Source organism: Syzygium oleosum, unplaced genomic scaffold (genome assembly GCF_021117445.2).
Source record: "Syzygium oleosum isolate NSW1041296 unplaced genomic scaffold, Sole_v2.1 Sole_v2.02, whole genome shotgun sequence".
In the NCBI taxonomy this organism is placed as follows: domain Eukaryota; kingdom Viridiplantae; phylum Streptophyta; class Magnoliopsida; order Myrtales; family Myrtaceae; genus Syzygium; species Syzygium oleosum.
Window position 1 is genome coordinate 12,761,979 of NW_026607486.1, and position 24,709 is coordinate 12,786,687.

General features: G+C 41.0%; 2 protein-coding genes and 2 long non-coding RNA genes across 4 annotated transcripts; all 4 read right to left on the reverse strand.

Moving 5' to 3' along the window:
* Positions 1-33: 33 nt before the first annotated feature.
* Positions 34-2,159, reverse strand: LOC130137474 (uncharacterized). Its single transcript, XR_008815901.1, has 2 exons — positions 725-2,159; positions 34-416 (listed from the first exon to the last, which is right to left on the reverse strand). It is a non-coding gene; the product is annotated as an uncharacterized LOC130137474 (long non-coding RNA).
* A 1,031-nt stretch (positions 2,160-3,190) lies between these two features.
* LOC130137473 (uncharacterized) lies at positions 3,191-3,921 on the reverse strand. The gene is made up of 2 exons (XR_008815900.1): positions 3,587-3,921; positions 3,191-3,500 (listed from the first exon to the last, which is right to left on the reverse strand). It is a non-coding gene; the product is annotated as an uncharacterized LOC130137473 (long non-coding RNA).
* A 920-nt stretch (positions 3,922-4,841) lies between these two features.
* LOC115681808 (syntaxin-22-like) lies at positions 4,842-8,194 on the reverse strand. Its single transcript, XM_030605884.2, has 7 exons — positions 7,904-8,194; positions 7,728-7,821; positions 7,446-7,582; positions 7,220-7,291; positions 6,651-6,808; positions 6,439-6,539; positions 4,842-5,208 (listed from the first exon to the last, which is right to left on the reverse strand). The coding sequence occupies exons 1-7, from the start codon at positions 8,074-8,076 to the stop codon at positions 5,143-5,145; spliced, it is 801 nt and encodes a 266-aa protein (XP_030461744.1). The 5' UTR covers positions 8,077-8,194; the 3' UTR covers positions 4,842-5,142.
* A 5,578-nt stretch (positions 8,195-13,772) lies between these two features.
* On the reverse strand, positions 13,773-19,798 carry LOC115681807 (potassium transporter 4). Its single transcript, XM_030605883.2, has 9 exons — positions 19,646-19,798; positions 18,179-18,419; positions 17,855-18,100; positions 17,149-17,199; positions 16,819-17,079; positions 16,570-16,622; positions 16,089-16,203; positions 15,742-15,996; positions 13,773-15,226 (listed from the first exon to the last, which is right to left on the reverse strand). Exons 1-9 carry the CDS (start codon positions 19,688-19,690, stop codon positions 14,145-14,147), a joined length of 2,349 nt encoding a protein of 782 aa, XP_030461743.1. The 5' UTR covers positions 19,691-19,798; the 3' UTR covers positions 13,773-14,144.
* Positions 19,799-24,709: the final 4,911 nt, after the last annotated feature.

The window sequence follows — 24,709 nt, forward strand, 5'->3', positions numbered from 1 at the left end:
TAGAGTTTATTTAGTGATGTGGACATAAGGATGGAAAGACGAAGTGAGAACATGAATTGATTAAACTCAAGAAAATTAATGGGGTCTAATTGATTAGCCAGAAAGGAATAATAATCTACAGCAGTACAACATTCGGACCAAGTTTTTACTTCTCCACAGGGGTGGAAAGACCTAGAAGACATATTTCTTGGTTTCTTCGAGTGCACTTGTTCACACCAAGAAAAGGGTTTGTTAATCAATAAAAGAAAAGACAAAGGCTTGAAGAAAACTGTTTCTGGACTGATGTCGTTTGGAAGATCTCTGATGATCAGCTGTTTTTTGGGGATGGTAACTGGAAAACTCTGTCTCTTTGAGCAAATCTGTACCTTTCTTGACCAAATGATCCCGTCAATACTACTTTGGTTGTACACGTTTATCTGCAAGAAGCAAATGGAAATAATTTGGCCAATGACAACAGCAGATATACCAACGTCAAACACTAGATAATGCTTAAATTATCTTGCAACTAGTGAAAAAAGAATGTGAGATTCCCTGTAGCTTATGTTCAATTTTAATAACATTGCTCTGGCGAGAGAACTTAACATGAATGTGTAATATATGTATAGAATGAATGTTAAAGTAGCTGCCACAAACTACACGAGTCTAGATCCACGGTTCGTAGGTACAATGCAGTTTGTTTCATGCAGGTTATTTTGCAGGGTTGAAATGGAAGCAGATATTTCACCAAATTGCTCCAAGTCCAATGTAAGAGAAGTTCGCGGTTGGCTCAATCCTTCGATGCAGGGGATCGATGAGTTCTGGGGAATGCCCAAAGGCTTAATCAGCTGACTGTGAGGACCTAATGAGATCGAATAAAACCAGTGAACATTGTAATCAGGAGATGTTTCGAAAATCATATGAGATAGTACAATACTACTTCCCCGCTTATCTCGGATGAGGCGATCTTTGTTCTGTGCATCGTCTCCGGCTACAGCTTAGGAGCTGTGTTATCCAAGCCTACTATATTAGGACAAACTCCAAACATCTTGTAAACGCATATAGGGGTGTAATTATTTTTCACACATGGTGCGATTAACATACATTGTCACTTCAACAGTTCTGTCCGTCGGCATATTGAAAATATATCATATAGAGACTCCATGAATGATCCTGTATGAACAAAAATCGCAATGCAGAAGATGTCCTCAAATGTTTCTTTAGCTGGTCTCTAATGTGTGAAACCCAATGGAGGTCTCTTTTAATTGTACTTAGTCTGGTCTAGTAGAATTACTCTAAACAATGATGACTCGACATTGCGCAAAAAAATGGCTCAAATTCATTGGTACAAGACAGGCACAATGGCAAATAAAGACCACAAAGCATTACAAAGGCCGAGTCGAAGGCATATCAGCTTAACTGACAGTTCACTTGACACTGACAGGATTTGGCACCAAAGAGTGATGAGAGAGAGAGAGAGAGAGAGAGAGAGAGCAATCCAACCAGACTCATATACAGCTTGCAAGTATAGTAGTGTCTCGTTGATCTAAAATCCTGGTAGAAAGATGTCGGACCAACTCCTCACAACCGTGCCTCCCTCAATCTTACTCCATGCCTGGTAACAGTATTATCCACATATTGTGAGATGGTTTGACGACTTGCGAAACCATGCATATATATACATGGATTTCTTCCTGGTACGAGGCTAATATGTTGACTCCGATGGAGAAGCAGAAAGGAAGCTTCAAGAGACACGAACCGTGCATTGAGGTGGAAAGAGAGAACTAAATCTTGTATGAATCTCCCCCCCAAGTCTCCCCTTTCTTGTTTCACTCGAGAGTACAAGAAAATAATCCATGGATAGTCTCTCTTTTTCCTCAAAAACTTTACAGAACACTGACCAATCACAAACACCGAAAGACACTTAGCAACGCTTAAAGCAAAGGCAATACAGAAGAAAATCGAGATGAAGCCAGCTGAAAATATCAAGATGAAATGTAAAGGAAGACAGCAGAAAATGTAATTTGCCACAGTTTATCACACAAGACCTTAGGTGCCTTTGGTTGAAGAGAATTTTTCAGCAGTCAGAAAATGCATACAATGGCATCCTTTAAATTGTATTCTTTGGTAGTTGGCAACAGTTTTGTACAAAACTGAAGAGCAAAAGGTCAGCAACATGTGCACGGTGATTTATAATGTCTGGAACCCAATTCGGCAAAAGCATAAAACTAATGGAAAAACCAATCTTCTCCAGTACTGAAGGTGATGGGAAGTTTGAACTGTAAAGTAAATGGAAAAGCGTACATGAATCTTCCCACAATCTAATAAAAATGTTCATCCTATCAAAAGTACGAAAATTCTTCCACAATAGCAGTGGGAAAAGGAAGCTGATGAACATGGTGGAGGTGGAAGGCTTTGTCATGAATAAAAATAAATCCAGTTGCAAACAAAACCAGAAAAACGTCACTGAAAGGACCCTCGAGTTTTCACTAAACTCAGGTTAAACCCGAGGGAAATCCAAAACAACTCTGCATCTCAATAGCTCAAGGATCTGTAAGATTTCAAGTCCCAGGAAGGACTTGTTTGGTTCTTCAGGCAAACATTTCTGAGGCATCGACCTCGATAAGGAATAGAAAGGACAACGGCTGGAAGAACAAAGCGAGGAGCCTTGAGGGAGAGAGTTCAGGCAAGGTCGAGTCCTCTTGGAGTCTCGCTAGTTCTTGATGGATCAACTTTCTTGGCCAATACGGCAAACCTTTAGATGGCGAAGAGAGAGGAGGACACTTGAAGCAATAAAAGGGGGGGTATATAATAAGAGGGCTCGCGGCTTTTCGACCAACTTAGAAGCCAAATGACATTGGAAGCTCCCCAAATTTATGTGGGGAAAAGAAGGAGAAACTTCAAAGGGCTTTACGTCTAGGTTATTGGAAATAAGTTGGCCCCAATACCTAGGAATTTGTTTGTGTGTATGTGTTTGCATTGCCGGATGAATTTCCTAGAAGTTGAAGTTGCAAGGTAGGTTTTAGTCTCCCTAGTCAGTTGAAGATAACAAAGAATAGTGAAGCGAAAAGGATGCTAACGTGTCATAACTTTTGGACTCGATCACTTAAATGTCATAACTTTTAAAAAAGACGTTCGTCGATTTTTATTTAATAATAACATATTCGACGTAACTTTTTTAAAAGAGAGTTAAGTCTAAAGTGGAAAAACGACCAAACCACGTGGCAGACCACTGGGAAACAGCACCGCATCAAAGATATTAATGGAGGTTCAAAATTACTGATTCTCTCTCTCATTTACCACGAAAGATCAACAATCTCCTTCGACACTGCTTTTCGAAAGGCTTGTACCCAAAATTCTTCCTTCGCCAGAAAGACGACGAGACTTTTGTTTTTTATCGTAATGGAATCAAGGATTTAGGCCTTGATATCCTACAAAATATTGTTGATAATGAACTCCTTCAAGCTCGTTCTTTGGAAGGTTCATGCTCAGATTTTATGACTCGATGCAAATTCTGCCTGGATCTGAGTGATCAGAAATGTGAAGTTATTTGTAGAAGTTGCTGCAGCAAGTCCATAAATTTCTACTGCTACAGAGATGAATTACGCACTTGTCATCTGAGCGGGAGATGTGCCTTTCTCCGCACATAAAGAGGAGCGTTGCCATGTCTGCAAGTAGAGTTGTGAGCATGAAAAGGTAGCTTATCAGTGTCCCCTTAGCTCTCCATTGCAAATTTCAGAAGCAACTTCTCATGAACCTGCAACTTTTCGATAGGCAGATGAAAATGGGATCTAGAGTTTTCAATTGGAACCAAATTCAGCCTCGAGTCATCAATTTGGGGCAAGGAATGCACTGAACAACATCTTTCTATATGATCTTAATGTTCTCATTTCCCTAGGAAGTCATGCCAGAAATAAAATTAATACCACATCGGGTTTTTTGACAAGGGAAATCGTCAATGTTACTCAAGCGGACATTTTTTTAAAAAGTAATAGCACTTCGGTGATAGATTGAAAAGTTATAGAGAAAGTGAGCATTACACAAAAATTATGGCACCGCTAGTATTTTTGTTTCCCCAGATAGCAAGGGTAAAAGGAATGTTATGTGCAACCTAATTTACACTTTACATACCACGGGTTGATAAGTAAATAGGACAGGAGTCAATGTGCTCCCTTCTTCTCCTGTGATGCAACTTCGAGGAAATGTTTCCCAGGATAGAAAGTTGACTTTTGCGAGGATCTCGATCCGTTCATAAATTTCTTTTATTTGATTCCAAGGCCCAACCGTGGATCATATTGAAGTCTCAAGCCAATGCACATCTCAAGTACAAAAGGAACCTTAACTACTTTGTTTCTTCCGTCCTCGTTCAGTATGCCACGATTAACTCAAAGCTAAGGAGGCTTGCCATTTCTCTAAAAACCGGTGGGTTTCATTGCACCCCCCACAGAGATTTTTCACCCTGATTCAATAGGAAACCGTAATGCCAACAAAAACTAGCCAACAAGAGTGAACATGTTGCTCTGGCATCTCATTGGCAGCAAGAACTCTCATTGGTTAAGTAGAAAGGAGAAGCTTACACAATGATCTTTCCGCCGAAATGGATATTTGTCGTTGTGCGCCTTTTTAATTAGCCTGGACCATAACAAGGAGCTCTCTCTCCCTCTCGCTCTCTCTCTCACCACAGACACGCACGCACACTACCCTCGAAGGTAAAGTTGTGCTTCTTATTTTTTACGAGATTACGTTTTCCAGGCTGCAAGTTCCAGAGCCCTTGCTTGGGTCTGGAACATAACCAATCATACTTCCACTCTAAGAGAAGAACACGTAATTGACCCCATATAGATCTAGTTAAGGTCTATTGAATGGCTAAATGAAAAGGACTATATGTATTTTCCGTCCAAAGCACACCAATCAGAAGAACAATATCCAATCAGTTATAACAACTATCCAGGAAAAAAGAACAAATAAACGAAAGAGAAACAAGAAAACCCAGCCACAACCGAATGAAAAAACCAAAAGGATCAACAAATAGACAAGCAAAACGATACTGTTCCACGTTTATGCACGCTAAACTCATCTACGATATGGAGACTAGCAAAACTTGTACCAACAGTGAAGAAATAATCAAACAGTATCACTCCTCGATGGCCTAATATACTCACAAAGCTAGAGGATGAGGACAAGGAGGAAGACGATCACAGCCACCACAAAGATTGCCAACAACCACCAACACTGCCAAATCAACAAAGAGAAAACTCAGTAATATACAGAAGATTTAATGAAAACGCTTTACGAAAACTATAGAAGAAAAAGCCCAATCCTTTCACAGAAGATATTACACATCCTACTAAAACAGTCAGCATGTGACATTCTCGGAACTCAACAAAGGATATTAAGAGTCAAAATTTATTCTATGATCACGTGGAACCACTGCATCCCTGAAATATATCTAAGAAAGTAATTGGCTTATTGGTCCTCAAGCCACGTCTTCTACCTTCTGTTTCTATTGGATACTAGTTAAACATGCGGATCCAAAGACTAAGCTGAAGTTGCAAGAGGGGGTGATCAAAAATTGTGATGATAAATATCAGGTTTAGGTTATGTATGACTTCTTCTAGTGTATCATTCTTGTTCATATACAGGTGAGCACACCTAATAAGCCTGATAACCCAATTCTTTCTTCGATAGGCTTCTGGTCAAGAGGTGTTTCTCCGGGGATGTAGAAAGCCTAAGTTGACATCAACAATTAAGTTGAGGTTAAGGGGTAAAGATTAACGGTGCCTGAGAGGACCAAAGACTTGGTTCCCAAGATGCCCAACAAACTTGGGCTTGGGCGGCTTTTGCCATCAATTTCGCAAAGAGCACGAGATCACCTCTTAGATCAAGCAAATTATTTGGTACCCAAGAGTTTTCTCCCAATGTGCTCTCACACGGAATTTTCCAGAACTTGTTCAAGGATAACTAGAAAGTCTCGACTCAAGAGAAGATAATGTAACCAGAGGAACTAGGTGTTTTGAGATACAAAGAACAACTGAACATTCATTATACCAAATTAACCGAACTACTTTATCATTTCTCTGCTATCTGATTCTGATTCTTTTCTAACTATTCTTCTCCAAAGAAAAAGGAAGCAGAAGAATTAGCGTCCTTGTAAATGACCCTCTATGACACAAATGAAATCGTAGAGTGATGCCTTTGCCATCATGGCAAGTCAAGTTACTGGCCTACAGGTAGCAGCGACAGCTGTGGCATCCTCAGCTGCATTCAATGTTAATATTACATATCCTTTCTTAAAGCAAAGGACATGAAAACCACAATGAATTTTAACTTAAACTACAATTGACAATTTCTGGTGGCAATTTATTTTAGATATTTCAAACAATGTTTTCTGATATCTGGCTATCGACGTTGTCAATGGTAAATGAAAGAAAACATGATCTGATAGTCAAGCTAGATACTCACCCATGAGGATCTGGATTTCGTACTTTTAGAAGCTTTAACCAGTTGAACTTTCGCTTGTTTTGTCGCAGCCGCGGAATTCTCAATGTTTGATTGAATATCATCTGTAATGTTGAAATATGTGATCATATGAAAACCAAAGTTAAAAAATCAACAGAACCAGGAGAAATTTAGCACAGGAAATCAGATGGCTTCGTGTTATTTTGGCAACTTACCAATTACCACGCCCTGCTCGTGAACTAAAACAGCAAGGTCCCTGAATATTTCATTTGCTTGTCCAATTTGTTCCTCTACTTCTCTTATACCTTGTTCTCTTTCATCAATCATAGCCTCATTGAAAGCAATTTCATTGTCTAAAAGCACAACCTCCTGCCTGAAATAGAAGAACTGATATTATTTGATTGTAGACATGGCTTTAAAATACTTGACTTTTGTCTTCCATTTCATTAGCATGAAATTTAATCATGTTTAGCCAATAAGATGATGGAAATAAAAGCTGAAAAAAGACTACATTGAGCCTCCAAGGCTCTATTGCATCGAGCGGACAACAGAACAAACACATTTTTGCAAGTAACATAAATTACAAACCCGAGATTGCAATTGATAGCTCCCAGCATGAATACTACTATTCAAAAGATCACCAAAGAATATAATGTGCACCGCATGTAATATCCAACATTGAACAAGCCATCGAAACAAGACTCAATGGAAATGGGTTCCAAGCCTATACCAACCTTGATTAATCAACATCAAAATAATTCGGCAGAGTATTGAAATTCCCTACCTCCTCTGATCCATAAGAAAAGGTTGGTATTCTTGGTCCATTCTAGACGCCACTTGCTCATCAGACCCGGAACTGTCGGAGAACCAGTCGAGACAGACCCATTAGTCAAGAATCAAACAAGCCATTATCTTTTCCCATTAGACACAGACCCATTAGTCAAGAATCAAACAAGCCATCATCTTTTTCCCAAAAATCAAAACACAACAATCCCAATAGACGGACGTACGTTGTCGCAGAGGGAGGAGGACCAGATGGAGCGTAAGTAGACTCGCGCTCGGCCGCGAGCTGCTGAACTTTCTGGAATTCTTGCAATGTAGTTTGGAAATCCCTCGCCAGCTTCGCATCTTCTATCTTCTTGCTCGGCTGAAAAGAAACGCAACGCACGCGGATGCATCAAAATCGGGGCTCAAAATTTCAATCGAACTCCATAATCTCAGCAGAGATGGAAATCAAACCAGATCATGATGTAAAAGCGCAAGGCAAAAGCGAGCAACGAGAGAGATCGTACATTGACCCTGGAGTCGTGATCGGATTCGCTCAACGCCTTGAGCTTCGCCGAAGTGTCCTTCACCAACTGCAGTATCCTCTGCCTCGTGCTGTGCCTGCAATGGACATTGCCTTCATCAGGCACCGCAAAAAGCGAGCAACGAGAGAGAGAGAGAGAGAGGTGAAGCGGAGACCGACAGTTTCTGGCGGTGATCGGGGGTGTCCTTGGCGGTGCCGATGCCGTCGACGAGGCGGCGGAAGCCGGCGACGGCGGTGTTGATCTGGAAGATCCCGGCGGCCACCGCCTGCGAGGGGCTCTGGGACCGGGAAGAGGCCGGCCGGGCGCCGTTCTGGACGTCCTGGAAGCTCATCCTCCGTCCTCCGACCTTCGAGCTTCCGGAATCACCGTCGCGACTCGATGACGATGACCAAGTAGGAGCACGGCGAAAGCTTGCAGTCACGTTCACGAGCAACAGGGGAGAGGGAAAAGGTCGTGCGGCGGTTGTGGATTAGAGGAAACTTTTTGCTGCTTCCAGATGATGGAAAGGTCGACAAAGTGTTTCCCCACCCAGACTGGAAATAGTAAAATTATTTTTCGCTTTTGTGGTACTCCTTCTCTTCTTCCTCCTTTAGCTAACACGAAAATTCACACTTCTTTTATTTTTTTTTTGTTTTCATTTTTTTTGTCGGAAAGATAATAATATCACCTCGTTAAGAGATCGTTCGACCGGCACATAAGTGCACATTCCAAACATAAAAGAGCCGAAAGGGCTTGAGGGGATATAAAATCCGATCGGAAGGAAAGTTTTTCCTATGATGGGCTTTTGGCGACCCGGTCCGCCACTTTATTTACTTTTCTGCTGCAGTGAGCTGCTCTTAAATTTGAAAGGACGCTCGAATGAGTTTGGGCTTCTCTTGATTAGTAGACTTACCTCTCACGAGGGTTGATTCGTGCTAATTATACACCTTATCAGATTAGATTGATCCGAGTGTGGTTCCGAAGAAGTTTCCGACCTTGATCAATAGTATTCTAGGGTTTCCAGCCAAGCGAGCACTTCGGTTTGCACAACAGAGGACGCCTCAACCGTGCACGCGAAACCATCGACCAGAAGACCCTAGCTATCGCGATACGCCCACGCTATGGCACCTTCAATTTTCCCCCAAATAGGCAAAACCTTCATACTTGAAAGAGTTAAATCTCAAGGGTTTTTACAATTTCAAAAGCATGATTGATTATGCTTAATTATCAAGTCGGTAGATAGGGACGGATCTATTGTAAATAATTTCGACGACCAATCGACCCTCGATAGCGTAAAAGTTTCTTTGTGGCATGGTTCAAGCTTACACAAGCTTTGACATATAGATGAGACCTAAGAATGTCGGCACACTTGGGGCGTGTAACGCTCATATGCCAAGTATCCCAAGAGATGAAGCACGTGCGCTGGTCTGTTTGGTAACGTTTCTATTCCCAAGAATAATTTCTGTTCAAAATTTTTTTTTTCTATTTTTATTCCTTGGACGAGTTTCTAAGAAGAAGAACGTGTTTGGGAACTGCACAAAAATTCTATTCCCAGAATAGAAAAAAAAAACATAAATGCGTTTGGTACGACCCTAAAAATTTCTACTCCCAATTTTTCATTTAATTATAAAAATGTCAGTAGAAACTTAGCAGTTCATGTTTGAATAAAACTGGACTAAAAATAGAATCAAAATATATTATGATATAAAATTGAATGACCTTAATTCAAATATAAAGAAAATTACTCCTTATAGACAAAGCATATCAGGTAATGGTCGAGAAAATTGCAGTTTAGGGTTTACGATTTTAGGGTTTGGGGTTAGGGTTTTAGGGTTCTGGGTTTGGAGTTTGGGGGTTTCGGGTTTTGGGTTTTGGGTTTCGGGTTTCGGATTTTGGATTTATGGTTTAGGGTTTTAAAGATTCGGGTTTTGGGGTTTGGGGTGTAGGGTTTAGGTTTCGAGTTTCGGGTTTGGGGTGTTGGGGTTTGGGGTTTAAGTTTTAGGGTTTGGGGTTTATGGTTTATGGTTTTAGGATTTAGGTTTTGGAGTTTAGTATTTAGTGTTTCAGGTTTGGGGTTTTAGGATTTGGGATTTGGGGTTTTGAGGGATTTAGGGTTGGTGTTTTAGGGATTTAGGTTTTGGGGTTTGAGGTTTAGGATTTAGGGTTTTAGGATTTAGAGTTTTGGATTTAGGGTTTTATGTTTAGGGGTTTTAGGCTTTGGGTATTGAGGTTTAGGGTTTTAGGGTTAAGGTTTAGGGTTATAGGGTTTCGGGTTTAGCATGAGAATATCTTGAGAGAGAGCTGATCTTGTTTCTTTATTGTTTCTCTTTTTGTTCTCGGGAATTGAAAAGTAGATTGTTTTTACTTTTTATTTCTGTTCTAAATCTATTCCCTAGCCACTTTTCTATTCTAGTGAATAGAAAAATTAATTAACATTACCAAACGGATTTCTTAACTTTTTCTATTCCGGAGAAAAAAATAGAGTACCTGAATCGTTACTAAACATGCCCTAAAAGGTACGTTTGGAAACTGCTTCGCCAGTGGGCTTTTGGGCTTCAAGTCTCTCGGGTAAATGCAAATACCGTTTGATTTCTTAACTTTTTCTATTCCGACGAAAAAAAAAACAGAATAATAGAATCGTTACCAAACATGCCCTAAAAGGTGCGTTCGGAAACAACTTCGCCAGTGGGCTTTTGGGCTTTAAAGTCTCTCGGGTAAATGTAAATACCGTTTGACAAATTTTCTGGAGAGTTTTGCGAAAATACAGTTGCATTTCCAAAATCCAGAAGTATAAGTGTATTTATGAGTTTGGTCGTAAGATTTTATTGCCTTCTTTTCATGAATTTGAAAAAGCCTACTCCCTTCGAAAAAAAAGCATAATTACCGACTTCGAAAGAATATACTCCTTTTTGTAGTGTTTAGAAAGTTTTGATTTAATGGACTCGGAGTGGGGCTTAATAATGAATACGCGGCCTACCCAAACTATTATTTTAATAGATTTCAAGTTGGTTCATTCTTAATGACACGAGCCCACCCATTATTAGCCAATGTTCTTGGGACATATGAACAAATGTAGTTAGTTAATTCGAGCCCTTGATTTTGCCATATGGCGACATTTCTTTATTGACGATCGTATATTTGCAGGAGCATAAATATCTCGGTATCATTCAACTTAGCTTAAAAATTCATCTTAAATGGCAACAAATTTCTCTCTTAAAAAAGAAAAAAGGTCCGTGTAGAGTCAAATGATTGTGAAATGAGTTCACAATAAATTGAAACCATGTTGCTTACAAGCAATACATTCTTTCGTCTTTCCTATACATGCCTAGGTCTGGAATCAAAATATTGAAAATGGACCGACTTGGGCCCGCTTTCCTTCACCAAATGCCATAACACCCTTGAAAGAAAACCACCACCGTGACGGATATTATTACTTTTATAAGTCTTTGGCGCAACACTAATCTGTACGTGTATGCATATTATCCACGCAGAAGATGCGATACGTCCGAATAGTGTATCAACTATATGATAAAAACTTCAAGAAAAATTGTAAGCCGGCATATTCATTATGGTTTGTGAAAGGCCCAATTATCTCATTTTCATGGGCAGTGTCATTTTCATTCATGAATTGATATTGTCAAATTGTGGATGGAGACGGAATTGGAATGGCAATCAGGGAAGAGAGAACGAGCTGAAGAGGCATCAGCTGAGAGGAGAGAGAATGGGGAGGGAGGGAGAGAGAGGAAGATTAGAAAAAGAAAAGGATCAAGATACGATCATGGATGTAAATACTAGGCTAGAGTCGCCATTAATCAATTTAGGTAAACCTAGGTCGATTAGACACCAAAAAGGCCCGGATAGTGATGAGAAAGGGCTTGATGTTATTATATTTGTTCGATGAAAGGTTTTATGTAATTGATATTTTTGTTAAATCATTATAATTGGTTGAAGATTTCATTGTTTGCATGATTTCACCTATCTTCGAGAAATTTCGTGTTTTTCAATACATTCCAGTCGAAGAGTTACGCAGAATCCAAATAAATTTCGCCAAAAAAAGTCCAATCTTTCTTAATGCTTCTTTGTCATAGCCTCAACCTTCATCCGCCGGCCAGCTGTGCAGCCATGTTGCGGGCCTATTACGAACAGGTGCGGCATTCGGACGCACTAGCAGTTGTTGCGAGTCAAGATCGAGCTGCATTAGCAGTCGTTGCGAGTCAGGATCGAGCTACAACACCTTCCGTGGTCATTTCGTCGTCTTTTCTAGTCTCTCGATTTTCTGAAGATCAAAGATTCAACTTGCAAGTGACGACAAGTCATGCTCGGTCTTGTTCTACTCTAAAGGTGCATTTGTTTGGGAGAAAACTTCGAGAAAAAGGAAAATACTTTCCAAAAATTATCTTTCAGGAAAATGGTTAATTTTCTATTGTTTGGTGATATTTGGATCTCATTTGAAAAATGATTCCAATATCATGACTTTATCTCAAGAAAAAAAAAATCGATTTTTAAATTCTCTTTTCTTTTCTTTTCTCTTTTTTTTTTCTTTCTTCCTCCTCCGCTGGTCGTAGGGCCTTGACGACAGCCGGCAATGGCCGACTTGGCCGGCCTCAAGCGAGCTCGACCTTGCCAGATCCTAGTGAGCTCAAGCCTCGCCCGAGGCTGGTGTGGCCGATCGCCGGCCGTCGCCGAGGCCCAGCAACCGACGGAGGAGGAAGAAGGAAAAGAAAAAGAAAGGAAAGAAAAGAAAATATTAAAAAATTCAATATAAGCAATTTCGGAAAGTGTTTTCGCCTTTTGAGATTTAAGAATTCACTTTCATAATTTTATTCATGAATATTTTTCTTGATCGAAAAGTATTTTTGATTGACTAATCATTTTCGGCGAACCAAATAAGTGAAAGTTCGGAAAACTTATTTCAGAAACAAATCTTCTCTAAAACAAACGCACCCCAAGTTCCAACTGCTTCCTATGGATTGGGCGTTACTCGGGTGGCCCTTACCCAAAATCAATTGGGAATTCAATAAGAGTACTCGTCTCACGGATGATGATGTACTTGAAGAAGTAAGCGTACGACATCCTCCGATCGAACTGGACACGATGGAATAGAGCTTCGATTCGATTGGACCAAATCGAAGAACCACCTACAAATTCGGATGCCCCCATTCTAAGGGCTAAGTCAACTAGCAAAAAGCAATCTAATAACTATAGCCACAGGCATTAGAACTCATTCGAATCGCTTCACTTTCTCATCTCATTTCAAGTAAATAAATAAATAAATAAGAATATTAAACTAGAATATAATTTAAGCAACAGATTGTTATTTTTTTCTTTTTTATTCTCGGAGGTCTCTAGCAGTCTCGAAATTATTTGATATCATCAAGTGCTTATCAAACTGAAAGCAAACCGTCAGGATTGATAAAAGTGCAATAAAAAAGATGTAGTAATCGACTAAAAGATCTGCAATTTATTACTTTTTGAGATATGTTCACGACTTGGTGAATCGTCTGGTGGGTCAATACGATACATTACAGAACGAGAATGGGTCTGCTTGAAATCCACTGAGACTCAAGCATGATTTGGCTTTCCTCTAAATTCATTTCTAACCAAATGAGGAAAGTTTTACTCAATACTCAACTTGGCTCAAAAAGTTCAGATTGAAAAACTGAGTTCTGGACAATGTCGAGCAAGAGTAGGTCATAGCAGCACAGAATCACGAACGGGAGACATTTTGTGCTGAGATGAAATACCATGTTATGCTGCTAAGACAGAGTTCTGCTCGTTTATTACCTGTCTTCTCAGACAAGAAGATCAAATTTGTCTGAAAAGGAGACCACAGCATAACAAGAGTTGCCGTACAACGTAACCACCATAGAACTCCAATCGTTCCCACTATCAAGAATTTCAAAACTCGACTAGGTTTGGAATGCATACTTTTCCTTTTACAAGCACATATTGTTCGTATAATCCGGGATTTGCGAACAGAACAATACAAATGCTTCCAGGATACGACATGTTAATATCAAGTTGCCAGCGTCAAATCAATCTATAAGATATATAAAAACAAGATCAATTAGCCAGATGAAGAAAAGTATTAAACTTTTTGTGTCCAGCTATACAATCTGAAAATACCCCAAGTGTACTCCCCTTGAAAGTCGTGCATCTAGAAACCTAATAACTGAAAACTGAAGATTGATGACCTATAACGAGCAGGAGTCACTCTTCTTTACCAACCACTAGGTGTATCTTTGAGTCACAGTTCACCTCTCCCTCATCTTATGCAAGCAAAAAGAAAGAAAGCTCTAACCTCTAGTCCAATGTATACCACCACCTTCTCCAAAGGCAGTCGACAGCGTCTTATCAGTCTCTTCCCACTAGATAGAGAATCTTGGGTCACAGGAGAGAAAACAAGCATCCCTTGAGGCTCTAGACATAATATATCATGCCAACTTCAATGAGACTGATGTGAGGAATGTTCAGCGCAACAGAAGGGCCTCGGCAATTTTTTCGGAGAAATGAATATCCAATATCAATTACCAGCTTTTTCACGAACGATGATGATCTCCTTGCCTTCACATATGAATGACCCATTATATAAGCAACCCCTGCATCTTTTGCCTCGATCAGGTCCACCAATTCATCCCTAACAGCTGGGTCCATCCCTGGATTTGGTGGTAACTGAAACCTCACTTGACGCCTCCTGACCTGAGGGTTCTCGCTTTCATATGCAGATCGCAAGCTTTGAAGCGTTGATGATTTGCTACTCGGGATGGAGAGATCAAATTCCTCCACCTCAGATACTACTAAGCTTGCAGTTGATTGAACAGTCCTGGTGCTTATAACAGCCATTCTACCGTCCAGAGATGAAGTCTCGGAACTCGAGAATTGGGGTTCTACAGCTTCCATCTGAATGAACTCGGCAATGCTCTGTATGAGCTGATTCTCAAAATCTCCATCATCACGTTGAATGTCTTTATACCCATATCTGACAATGCATCTGTACATACGATAAGGTCTAGGACAAACACGACCGATCAGGAAGCGTTCTTCAGGTGAGACATACGGCACTGGCACTGATTTCACACAAACAAATACAAGCACCTGATGGAACGCAGGGAGATTTGTTACAAAATGGGAAAAGATTGCAGGTACTCCTGTCGCCAGTTCCGAGTATATGAGGCCTATTCCCGGCACACGCACAATACCAAGGCTTGGGCCCAAGCCAAGCAACCATTTTAATGAAACTTTATTATGCAGGTCGTAATTGTACTTCTTGCGGGTTCCATAATGCCACACAAACATGACAATCATAAAAACGCAAGAGAGAACAATAGGGACCCATCCTCCCTGGGGCACTTTCATTAAGGCTGCTGACAAGTAGACACCCTCGATGATCCAGAAGAAGAGAAGAAAAGCTGCAGCCACTAAAACTCTTTTTTGCCAGACAAACACGATGACAAGCGCCATGAGAAAAGTTGTGATGAACATAACCGTCATGCACGCAAGTCCTGAAAACCAAAATTGAAGCGGATAATTAAAACAAACTACAACTGGTCATAATAATTAAGAAGAAAACAAATCATCACAGCTGCAGATATCAGTATACCAAACTCCTTCACCCAACGATGATTAGAGATCTCATACAGATATGAGCATACATTACGTAGGAAGGTCTAACAGACAAAACAGTATTGAAGAATGTGAGGCTCTTGTGCTGCAGAATTTCAAAGGACAACATGCTAGACTATCTTGGTACGGCAGAGAAGTTATCGTCACAACTTGACCCAGTAACTTCCAGGGAACAATGGGAAAGCATACCAGTGCACTAAGTCTCCTTCATGTTAGACAATCTTTAGCAAAATGCATGATAAATAACTTTTCCAAAATTATTGTGTCCTTGTCACTTAGATCAGTTTATGATGCGAGCAAACCCCCACAGCTCATTGTCCTGACGCATCTAGCCATCTACCCAACTCAAAAAGCAAAGGACTCATGTAGAGAGGTGAAAAGGGAAAAAATTTACCATAAGCATTTCCAATTAAAGTGGTGTCTTGAAATCCAATTGTAATAGCAAGGGTAAGAATCATGAGGATCCAATTTATCTCTGGGATGTAGATCTGTCCGTATATATGCTTTGACGTGTGGACTACTTTCACTCTTGGAAAGCAACCGAGGGCATGGCATTGCTTGACAATGGAAAATGTAGCAGTTATAACAGCTTGACTGCCCACGATGGCCGCAAGAGTGGCAATGACAAATACAGGCCAAAACACGGCGTCTGCAAGACAAGTATTAAAAGTAACATCAGACCAAATGCCAAGTGAAATCCAAATAAAGAACTTCGGGGCATTATGGAGAAAACAAGCTAACCAGGTATTGAGTCGTAGAAACTGTGAGGGATGGAGCCAATATTTTTGGATAGGAAGGCAGCCTGACCCATGTATTGAACTACCAAACAAGGGTATATGACAACAGCGAATGCAAGCTGCACAGTTCACCGAGAAAGTACACATGAGATTAATTTACACGTAAAAGAAGGATCAACCAAGTGCTGTGTTGCACCAGCAGAACTTTGGGATAACACAATGCATAACAGGGAAAGTTTCAGCCCTTTTCCACCTAATATCCACTATGAAGAAAAAATAGCATTATTGGACTCCAACCATTTAGGCTATTTGTTTCCAGAAGGCATTAACTTTCTTCATTAGATGAAAATTTCATTTGCCTTTGTTCCCCACAAATCTATCTATTACACGAACTAGAGTCACCGATAATGATTATGTGCGGCATTCCCATCGTACATATATATGAGCATGCGGCAAAGAAATGCATAAGTGCAAGAAGATCTCACCCTTATTGACAAAGCAGTAAAATGACCAAGATCAGCAAACATAGCCTCGGTACCTGCCCAGAACAGAGAGAACTTCAGAAAATGGCAGAAGAAGTAGGGAATCAGAAATGGTAATCAGCACCCAAGCCTTTCAAGATGGACCAACTAACATCTCTCACACCACCTAAACAACATAGGCCCAGAATAAAAGTCAAACGAATAGTACATGCACAATAGCGAATAGATCATGGGGATCTGGCACCAACATACCAGTTATTGAGAGGAGGATACCACCAAGAGAAATCCAGCCATCCTTCCCAGTCTCACTGAAGAACTTGATTATGTAATATGGAGAGATGGCTCGTATGATACTTGGATTCCAGTGTATAGTGTTATAAACACCAATAACAAAAATGGATATCAACCAGATGATAACAATTGGAGCAAACATAAAAGCTACCCTGTGAGTGCCAAAATGCTGTAATGCAAACAGGCCCACCAATATGACACATGCAAGCAAGAGCAGTTCACCTGCATATAGTAAACCAATGAGAATCACATCTCTCGTTCACGTGGAGATGGGAACAGAGATCCATATACCTTTTGTTAGCTTTTGTTCCGTGACTTCTAAGCCTGATACCGCTGAGAGAACTGCAGCAAAATAGATGCCATAAGAAAACAGAAGTGCCACGATCACCTATCGAAGCTTCAATAGTCACCACTAGCCACACACAGTATGTCATTGAGCAAGTGTTCCTCCGATAGCAAAAACAGAACAACTACTAATAAATGCAGTTACGTTCCATTTAAATTTCCCAGTTGGACAGACATCTGGGTGAAAATGATATAACAGACCAATAGTGCTGCATAAGATCAATCATTATCATTATCATTATCATGTATAGTCCTAGAATCATTACTTGAGCCTACTAATTTTATGACTAATGTACTCACTGTGATACTTAATGTAATATATACAGATGTGAGCTAAAAAGCAAAGAAACAACCCCAGAGATAAAGATTAGTTATTGTTATCTGCGCTGCCCGAGCTTTTTCCGTTTGCAATTATTTGGATGTCCTGAAGCTGCTTATGGGTATTATCTGTCATATCGATCGGAAATTTTACAAAAAATCTACTCGGAAAGTAAACAGGTCTAGGTATCCAAGTAATGTTCCACAGCCCCAGGAGACCAAGAACGCATTAGATTGAATATACTCAATCCAACAACCAAATTACCATGAAGGCGAGAGCATCCACTAAATTCTAATATACACCAATTTAATAAGATCATTCCAAGTATCTGACCTGAAATAGCTGGAGTAAGAACACCGTCTCCAATTACCATGCAAGCACCAAATAATACGACGAGAAGGAGAGCTGTCCGTAGCTTTTTGTGCTTCTCCAAGAATCTTTTCAGCGGAGAAGGGGTCGCAACAGCTGCTGAGGGTCCATATTTGTAGGCTGAGAGCTCCTCATCAGCCGCTTGTTGATTGGGAAGTAAACTAAACTTTGCATGCCTACAAAGCAGTGAATAAAGGGCAAATGTCCCACCTGGCACGCATCAGATCCTTTAGTGTTTTGGTCATAGCCATATAACTACTCTATTGAGAAAGAGTAAAATCCTTATACCTTCGCCATTATCATCAGCACTGAGCAGGATGAAAATATACTTAAGCAACGGTAGCAAAGTAAGAGTCCAAAAGATTAGGGAGAAAGCACCAAATATCGCATCTTCATTTTGGTGTTTCTGCAACTTCCCATCAAATGTGCTAGTAAAGGCATAAAGAGGCGAGGTGCTCAGATCTCCATACACAACACCGAAGCTTTGGTACGCTAACATCAAAGTCCTTGATAGGTTGACCCAAGAAAGCTGCAACGCCACATAGACAAAGGTCAAGCTTCAGCCATATATAAGACAAATGAATGACGAGAATTAGCAAAATGTAGATCCCCATAAATTGTACCATGGTTATATCTCTTTGTACTCACGTGAACGAAAATCCTAAGGAACCAGCAAAAGACAAAGCAAACATGTATACCCATATTTGTTCACTTCTTGAGTGAAGTTCCATGACTGAAGCAAACACATGCACACACTTAATCTACGCATTCAAGTAGCCAGTAAACTACGATGGATCCTCAAGTTCCTAAACCTCATATAATGTCAACCTATAGAAATTCAAAGAGAAACATTCGTAAAATCCGGCCCCAAGCTTTTGTGTAACATGTGGAAAGACTACAAACGATGAATTCTATCGGAAAGTCAGAGACAGCTAATAATTAATGACCATGTTTAACTCAAACAGCATCCCAAGAAACTGTAAACCCCATGATTCGAACGAAAAACTTCAATCAGACGACCAATAACCGTGTTTATCTAAAACAAAACGGCAAGAAGCCGAATAATCAATGATCTGCATGAATAACTCCGATCAGACTCCGCAGCCTACTCATCCCAACAACATCCACTGCTACCCATCGGGCATATCACGTCTCTCATCAGAACAACAAACTTCCGCGAAAAAAAAAAAAGAAAAAGGAAAAAAAAAAAACAAACAAACAAACAAACTGTATCCGAACTACAAACGCAACCCACAAAGGCCAATTCGACAAGAAAACCACGTATATAAAATTAGCTCAATACACAAAAAGTTCCGTCATTTGTTGAGGAAACCAGCTACTTTCGCAAGTTCCAGGCGATTCGCGGCACTCGCGGCACTTCATGCGAGCTAAAGCGCAACGAAGAAACATGCAAAACGCCCGAGGGCAGCTCCAACCTCCCCGGAGCACAACCGCGGGTTCGACGAGACGGAGCCCCCCCCCCCCAAAGAATCACGAGACAAATGGAGGGGGGACGGGGGAGGGGGGAGGCCATTTCCAGCGAGGGAACCCATCCCGAAATCTCCACGCGAAAGAAACAAGCCGCCACCCCCGCCGCAAGCGGAAGATCAAAGCGGCAGGCGCGCGACAAGACACCAGCCGCGGCGCGCCGGCGGCGGCGGCGAGATTCGAATTCGTTCGAGACCGAACCACGCGCCGCCGAGGCCCGGCGCGGCGCGGCGCGGCGGGAGAGGGAGGGAGGGGAGAGCCCTTAACCTGAGAGGGGTTGCGGGGCGTCGGAATACCGGATTCTGGCTCCATGACCGCCGTCGCCTGGCCGGAGGAAGCTATCGCTCTCCCTCTCTCTCCTCTCTCTCTCTCTCTCTAGAGCGAGGGCAGTACCGCCAGCCTGCTCGCGTTTCGAGGTCTTATGGGACGAAGAGGCTGCGCCTCACGCGGGGGAGACGCGCGTTGCGGCCCTCTCGCCAGCCCAGCCAGCCAAACCCAGCTTCCGTGTTTATCCGGGGCGGTGCTCCGCGCGCGTCCGGGTCGGGTCGGGTATGGCCCGGTATTGCGCTTGTGGTGGCGGTGGGGGGGGGGGGGGGGGGGGGTGGTTGTGTGGTTTGGGCGGCTCCGGCTGCGCCACGTGCGATCTTCGTGGGTCGGGTGGTCCCGTGCTCGTGTTTGGTACGCCAGTCTTCTCGTCCCGCACGCACACGCTTTGTATCGACAGATGAGCGAAAGCACCCCGAGAGCAAAAACACGAGCGTCTGATTCCGAATCTCTAATGCAGGTCGGGCCCCTGATGGAGAAAAACCAAACCGTATTTACTGCTTGAACGCGCGAAAGCACCCCTTATGTTATTTGAACGCGCCATAACGACGTTCTGGTCGCTTCTTCCTATATTTTTTCCCCTTTATAATCAAAGATCATTTCGTCATATATATCGAAATCATCATGGGTCAACGTTTCCTTCTCGACTAAGTTTGCCCCTTTCGAGTCATCCAGAATAAACAATCCGTGTCATGAGTTCACAATTGGGAAAATCCATAAATGAGCTTGAAAAGGAATGATGGCTTTCATCTCGAGAGGGTCCGAAAAAAAATGCTTCAGAGTGCAATCAATACGAGGGATTGTCCGTTAAGGGCTTTGAATTTCACTTTCCTTTCGGGTCAAGTGTCTTGTCCTTGTTTGGTATGCCAGTCTTCTCGTCCCAGGCATACTCTTACCGTGAATAAGCGTCGGCTAACTCTGTGCGAGCAGCCGTGGTAATACAGAGAATATAAGCATTATCCGAAATGAGGATAAGCCAAAAGACACCGATAGATTCCTTCGAGGGTGCTCCAAGAGCAAAATATGACCGTTCGATTCTGAATTTCTAATGTAGGTAGGCCTTGATCCAGAAAAACAAACCCATTTACTGCTTGAATAATCCATTGACACCATTCTTGCATTACGTTATTTAAACACGTTATAATGGAGTACAAGCTTCTTCCTCTTTTTTCCTTTTCAATCAAAATCATTTTTGTCCGACCAAAACAATAATATCAAAATTATTCCAGGTCGATGTTTCCTTCTTATAGAGCAATCGATATGAACAATTTAAAAACTTGGCCAATTTTTAAAGCAAATTAGAGTATATTTCTTTTTTTTTATAGAGCATGATCGCGAGTTGGATTGTATCATGAAAGCCCGACACCTGCTATCAAATATTCAGTTTTAGTCGTAACTACTAGTTATTGCAACCCTAAACAAAATGTTAGTGGAAGAAGACTCTTTTCAACACCATCTAGTTAACAAAGGCCTCCAATGCAAATAAGTTCAAACTTGCGAGTCATCATCACCATAGAATAAAAGGGAAGAGCGGGCCTCAAATACTTAATATAGCACCAAATTTACTTAATCTTTTTCTCGACCAAAAAAAGAAAGACTTGCAAAAATAACGATAGATAAATTTAAATATTAGAGACATGTCATTTTAACAACTTGAGTAGTCTAGTTCATTGTAAGGTGTGAATTGATGTGAAGTTCAATGAAAATCTATTCACTTGATAAAATTACGTATACTTCAATTATCAAAAGTAATTTTAAATGAATAATTCTAATATCATGAGTTATTAAAAAGAATATATTTCGATATTTTATACTAATTACCCGATAACCTATATTTGGATTATTTGTATATATCATCTATATTAAACTAACAAAATATAGATCACATCCACAATCGACGAGCGAAATGGAATTGTCCATCATTGCCCACCAAGAGAACAAGATCACATCAACGTTTTGCACATTTGTAAAAAAATCTAGTGGGACCATAGAACCACCTTATTCTTCATCATCTTGATTACCGGCAGCTTCTAGTGGCCAATCCACCAGCAAAATAGTGCACATGAACATGCTCATGTCGTTTGATCCATCACCAGTTCATTGCATAAAAAAAAAATCACCATTCTCGATTACTTATGAACGCACCAAGTTCGATTAAGACTTAAAGGTTCCTACCCCTTAACCATAATAACTAGCATTAAGGCCTGGGCTTATTAGGTGGGGAAATTTTGCGTTGACTTTCGAAGTCAACGGCATGGCTTAAGCGAAAAGGGTATATAAGATAACAAGTGGGTTTGTAAGAAAACTACACTAACGTATCTGATCTCGAGAGAGAGAGAGAGGGAGAGGGAGAGGTGCATACGGGGTCGGATGCAATGCCCTCACTTTAGTTTAGAGATGACACCGCCCGATATAAACAAAAGGGACATGATTTAGAGAAGGAATGTACAATGTTTACGTTTTTTTTATGTGATCTCTCTAATGTAAGTCATCGTCGTCATCATTGCCCACTTGATTAGTCAACGTGCTTATCTCGACGTCCTTCGGGTTACATCAAGAGCCTCGACTTGACACGATTCATCCAGTGCGAGGAGAAATTATCCGGAAAGCTCTAGATCATAAACCTTTCAGCTGTGCCAATTTAGCCCCGAGCCTCTTGACCATTCGTCAATTTAGCCCCGACCTTTTTGGCGAATTGCCAATATAGTCTTTCCGGTTGATTTTGGCCGGAAATCACCGAGGCGTCGGTCTGCCCAGCGCCGGCCCTCCTACGTGGGCACGGCCGGTGCCGACTTGGACCGTCGCGTGCCGCACGGGCACGAGAGACCGGATCAGGGCCGTGGGGACAGGCCCCTGCGTATCTCGAATGCCGCCGCCTCGGCGGACGACATAGGAGGCGGGATTTCGGCCTATTTCTAGAGAGAAAGAAGAAAAAAAAACTCTGGAGGAATCAAACCTCGCAATTAATTTTAGAATTCTCAAATGGCCAAATAAAATATTCAACCGCTTTCACTTTTTTTTCGGCATTATTCTTCGATTGATAATGATTCGGAGAGGGCCGTTCGAAGATAACGATGCGATCTGCCGATTTCTCGGCATCGCGACCGCAACGCTGACGTGGACACCACCTCCCCCTCCCCTCACCTCACCAACAGGAGAGCCGATTCCCGCCTCCCACGCTCCGGCCGGCGCGTAAGGCACACGCGACCTTCGGGAGGGCGCGCGCAGGTTTTGCATCCGGAACGAAATGTGGGGGGACAAATAATGCAAAACGTGATTTATTTATTTATTTTTTCTCTCGTTTCATTTGTTTTTCTATTTTATTTAAGATTTAACGGCGAACTCATTTTCTATTTTATTTTATGTTTCGGTCACGCAGCTAAGATAGAGATATCGATAGGCTAGAAAAAACCAAAATCAATACCACGTGTAATCCTCGTGCTCGGTAATAATAAGAAGGGTTAACACCACGAAAAATCCTAAACTGATACATTTATGACAATTTTACCCTCCGCTGGTTTCCGTTAAATTTTACCATCAAATTTCCGAGTTTAATGATACGTGACAGCTGACGAGTATATCAGTTTAGATTTTATCCTCCATCTATCACGGATGTACTAGTTTCTGATTTTTCGTGGTACTAATCCAATTTAACAGATGATATATTTGTTACAAATGTACAAGTTTAGAATTTTTAATAGTCAAAAAAATTAATTTAGGGTAGATTTTTCACAAGTGTACCAGCTTGGGGTCTTTTGTGGTAAAAAAATTAGCTTAGGGTAAACTTGTCACATGTGTACAGGTTTGAGGTTCTTCGTGGTGTTAACTCTAATAAGAAAAACAAGCTGCTACTCATGAATTTTATTCGAGCTTAATTTTTTTTCTTAAGTTTAACATAATCGGAACGTTTCGCTGACTCAAGCTCAAATTTGCACAAGCTACTTGAAAATCGAGTGGTTAGAGTCTTATACTCGCATGGTCATGATTCCGCGGGCACTTCCGAAACCCGAATTCGAGCTCGGCTCGAAGATAGACCTGAAGTCTGCATTCCGAAAAGCTTTCGTCCGATCTCGAGCTTTATATCGAACGAGGCCTCTCGAGACATCGCTCTCGAGGCATCGTAAGGCTTCGCTTGGCCACAAAAAAGGCACATTTGAAAATGTCACGATCAATGATGAATCAACAAAATAAAAAAGAAGTGGCTTGATTGATAGTTAGGTTTGAAACCGGGAGATATCGAAAGGGACAGTTAGCAAATTATTATCCATAAGAGCCACATCATCTAGTGACCTGACGATTAATTTTTGTTTTTTTTTTTTCTCCCATGGATTATTGATCTTTCATTTGATTGAATGTGTGTGGGATGATGGCAACGTTAACTGCTTCGATCATGATGGTGTCAAGTTGAGATTGAGGGGGATAGGAATTTTCTCTAAGAGAGTCTTTAGGTTCTTTCCATTTGGAAATGGATGTGCAATCAATCCTTATAATTTATTTAATTTATTTATTGATTTAGGTGATATTTCGCGTCGTGCGATAGTAAAAAAAAGATCCACAAGCAACGTCGATGGTCATAGCACGCGAGGATTTTATCTTTGTAATTGATTGCATTTTCATTGTTGTTGGCTTAAGATTTGTTTATGCATCAGCAAAAGCCGCCAAAATTTAAAATAGGAATAAGCGCGCTGCAAGTTCTAAAATTTATCGCAAAAAAGTATAATTGAGTCCTAAAACTTACAAAAAGTGCAATCAAGCTCTAAAATTTGTCAAATTAATGCAATCAAGTCCTTCCATTAACTCTGTCATGCTGATGTTGCTTTTTTAAATATTTCTCTCTCCTACGTGGCGATGACGTGACTTAAACGACGTCATTTTGGTCCAAATATGATTTTTTATATAATTTAACTTAAATAAAATTTTAAAAAATAAGCAATTTTTTTTTTAAAAAAAAGGAGAGCTAGAAACCAGGCAGCGAGGGCTCGCCATCGCTATTGGCAGCTGCAGCCG

Excerpts from the sequence above, each read along its gene's own strand:
- LOC115681808 (XM_030605884.2), bottom strand. The coding sequence starts at position 8,076 with ATGAGCTTCCAGGACGTCCAGAACGGCGCCCGGCCGGCCTCTTCCCGG. Across the intron at positions 7,292-7,445 it reads CCTCCTCCCTCTGCGACAAC|TTCCGGGTCTGATGAGCAAG; the intron begins GTACGTCCGTCT and ends GTTCTCCGACAG. Across the intron at positions 6,809-7,219 it reads TTTCTTATGGATCAGAGGAG|GCAGGAGGTTGTGCTTTTAG; the intron begins GTAGGGAATTTC and ends CTTCTATTTCAG.
- LOC115681807 (XM_030605883.2), bottom strand. The coding sequence starts at position 19,690 with ATGGAGCCAGAATCCGGTATTCCGACGCCCCGCAACCCCTCTCAG. Across the intron at positions 18,420-19,645 it reads CGCCCCGCAACCCCTCTCAG|CTTTCTTGGGTCAACCTATC; the intron begins GTTAAGGGCTCT and ends GTGGCGTTGCAG. Across the intron at positions 16,623-16,818 it reads TATCCTCCTCTCAATAACTG|GTACCGAGGCTATGTTTGCT; the intron begins GTATGTTGGTGC and ends TGTTCTGGGCAG.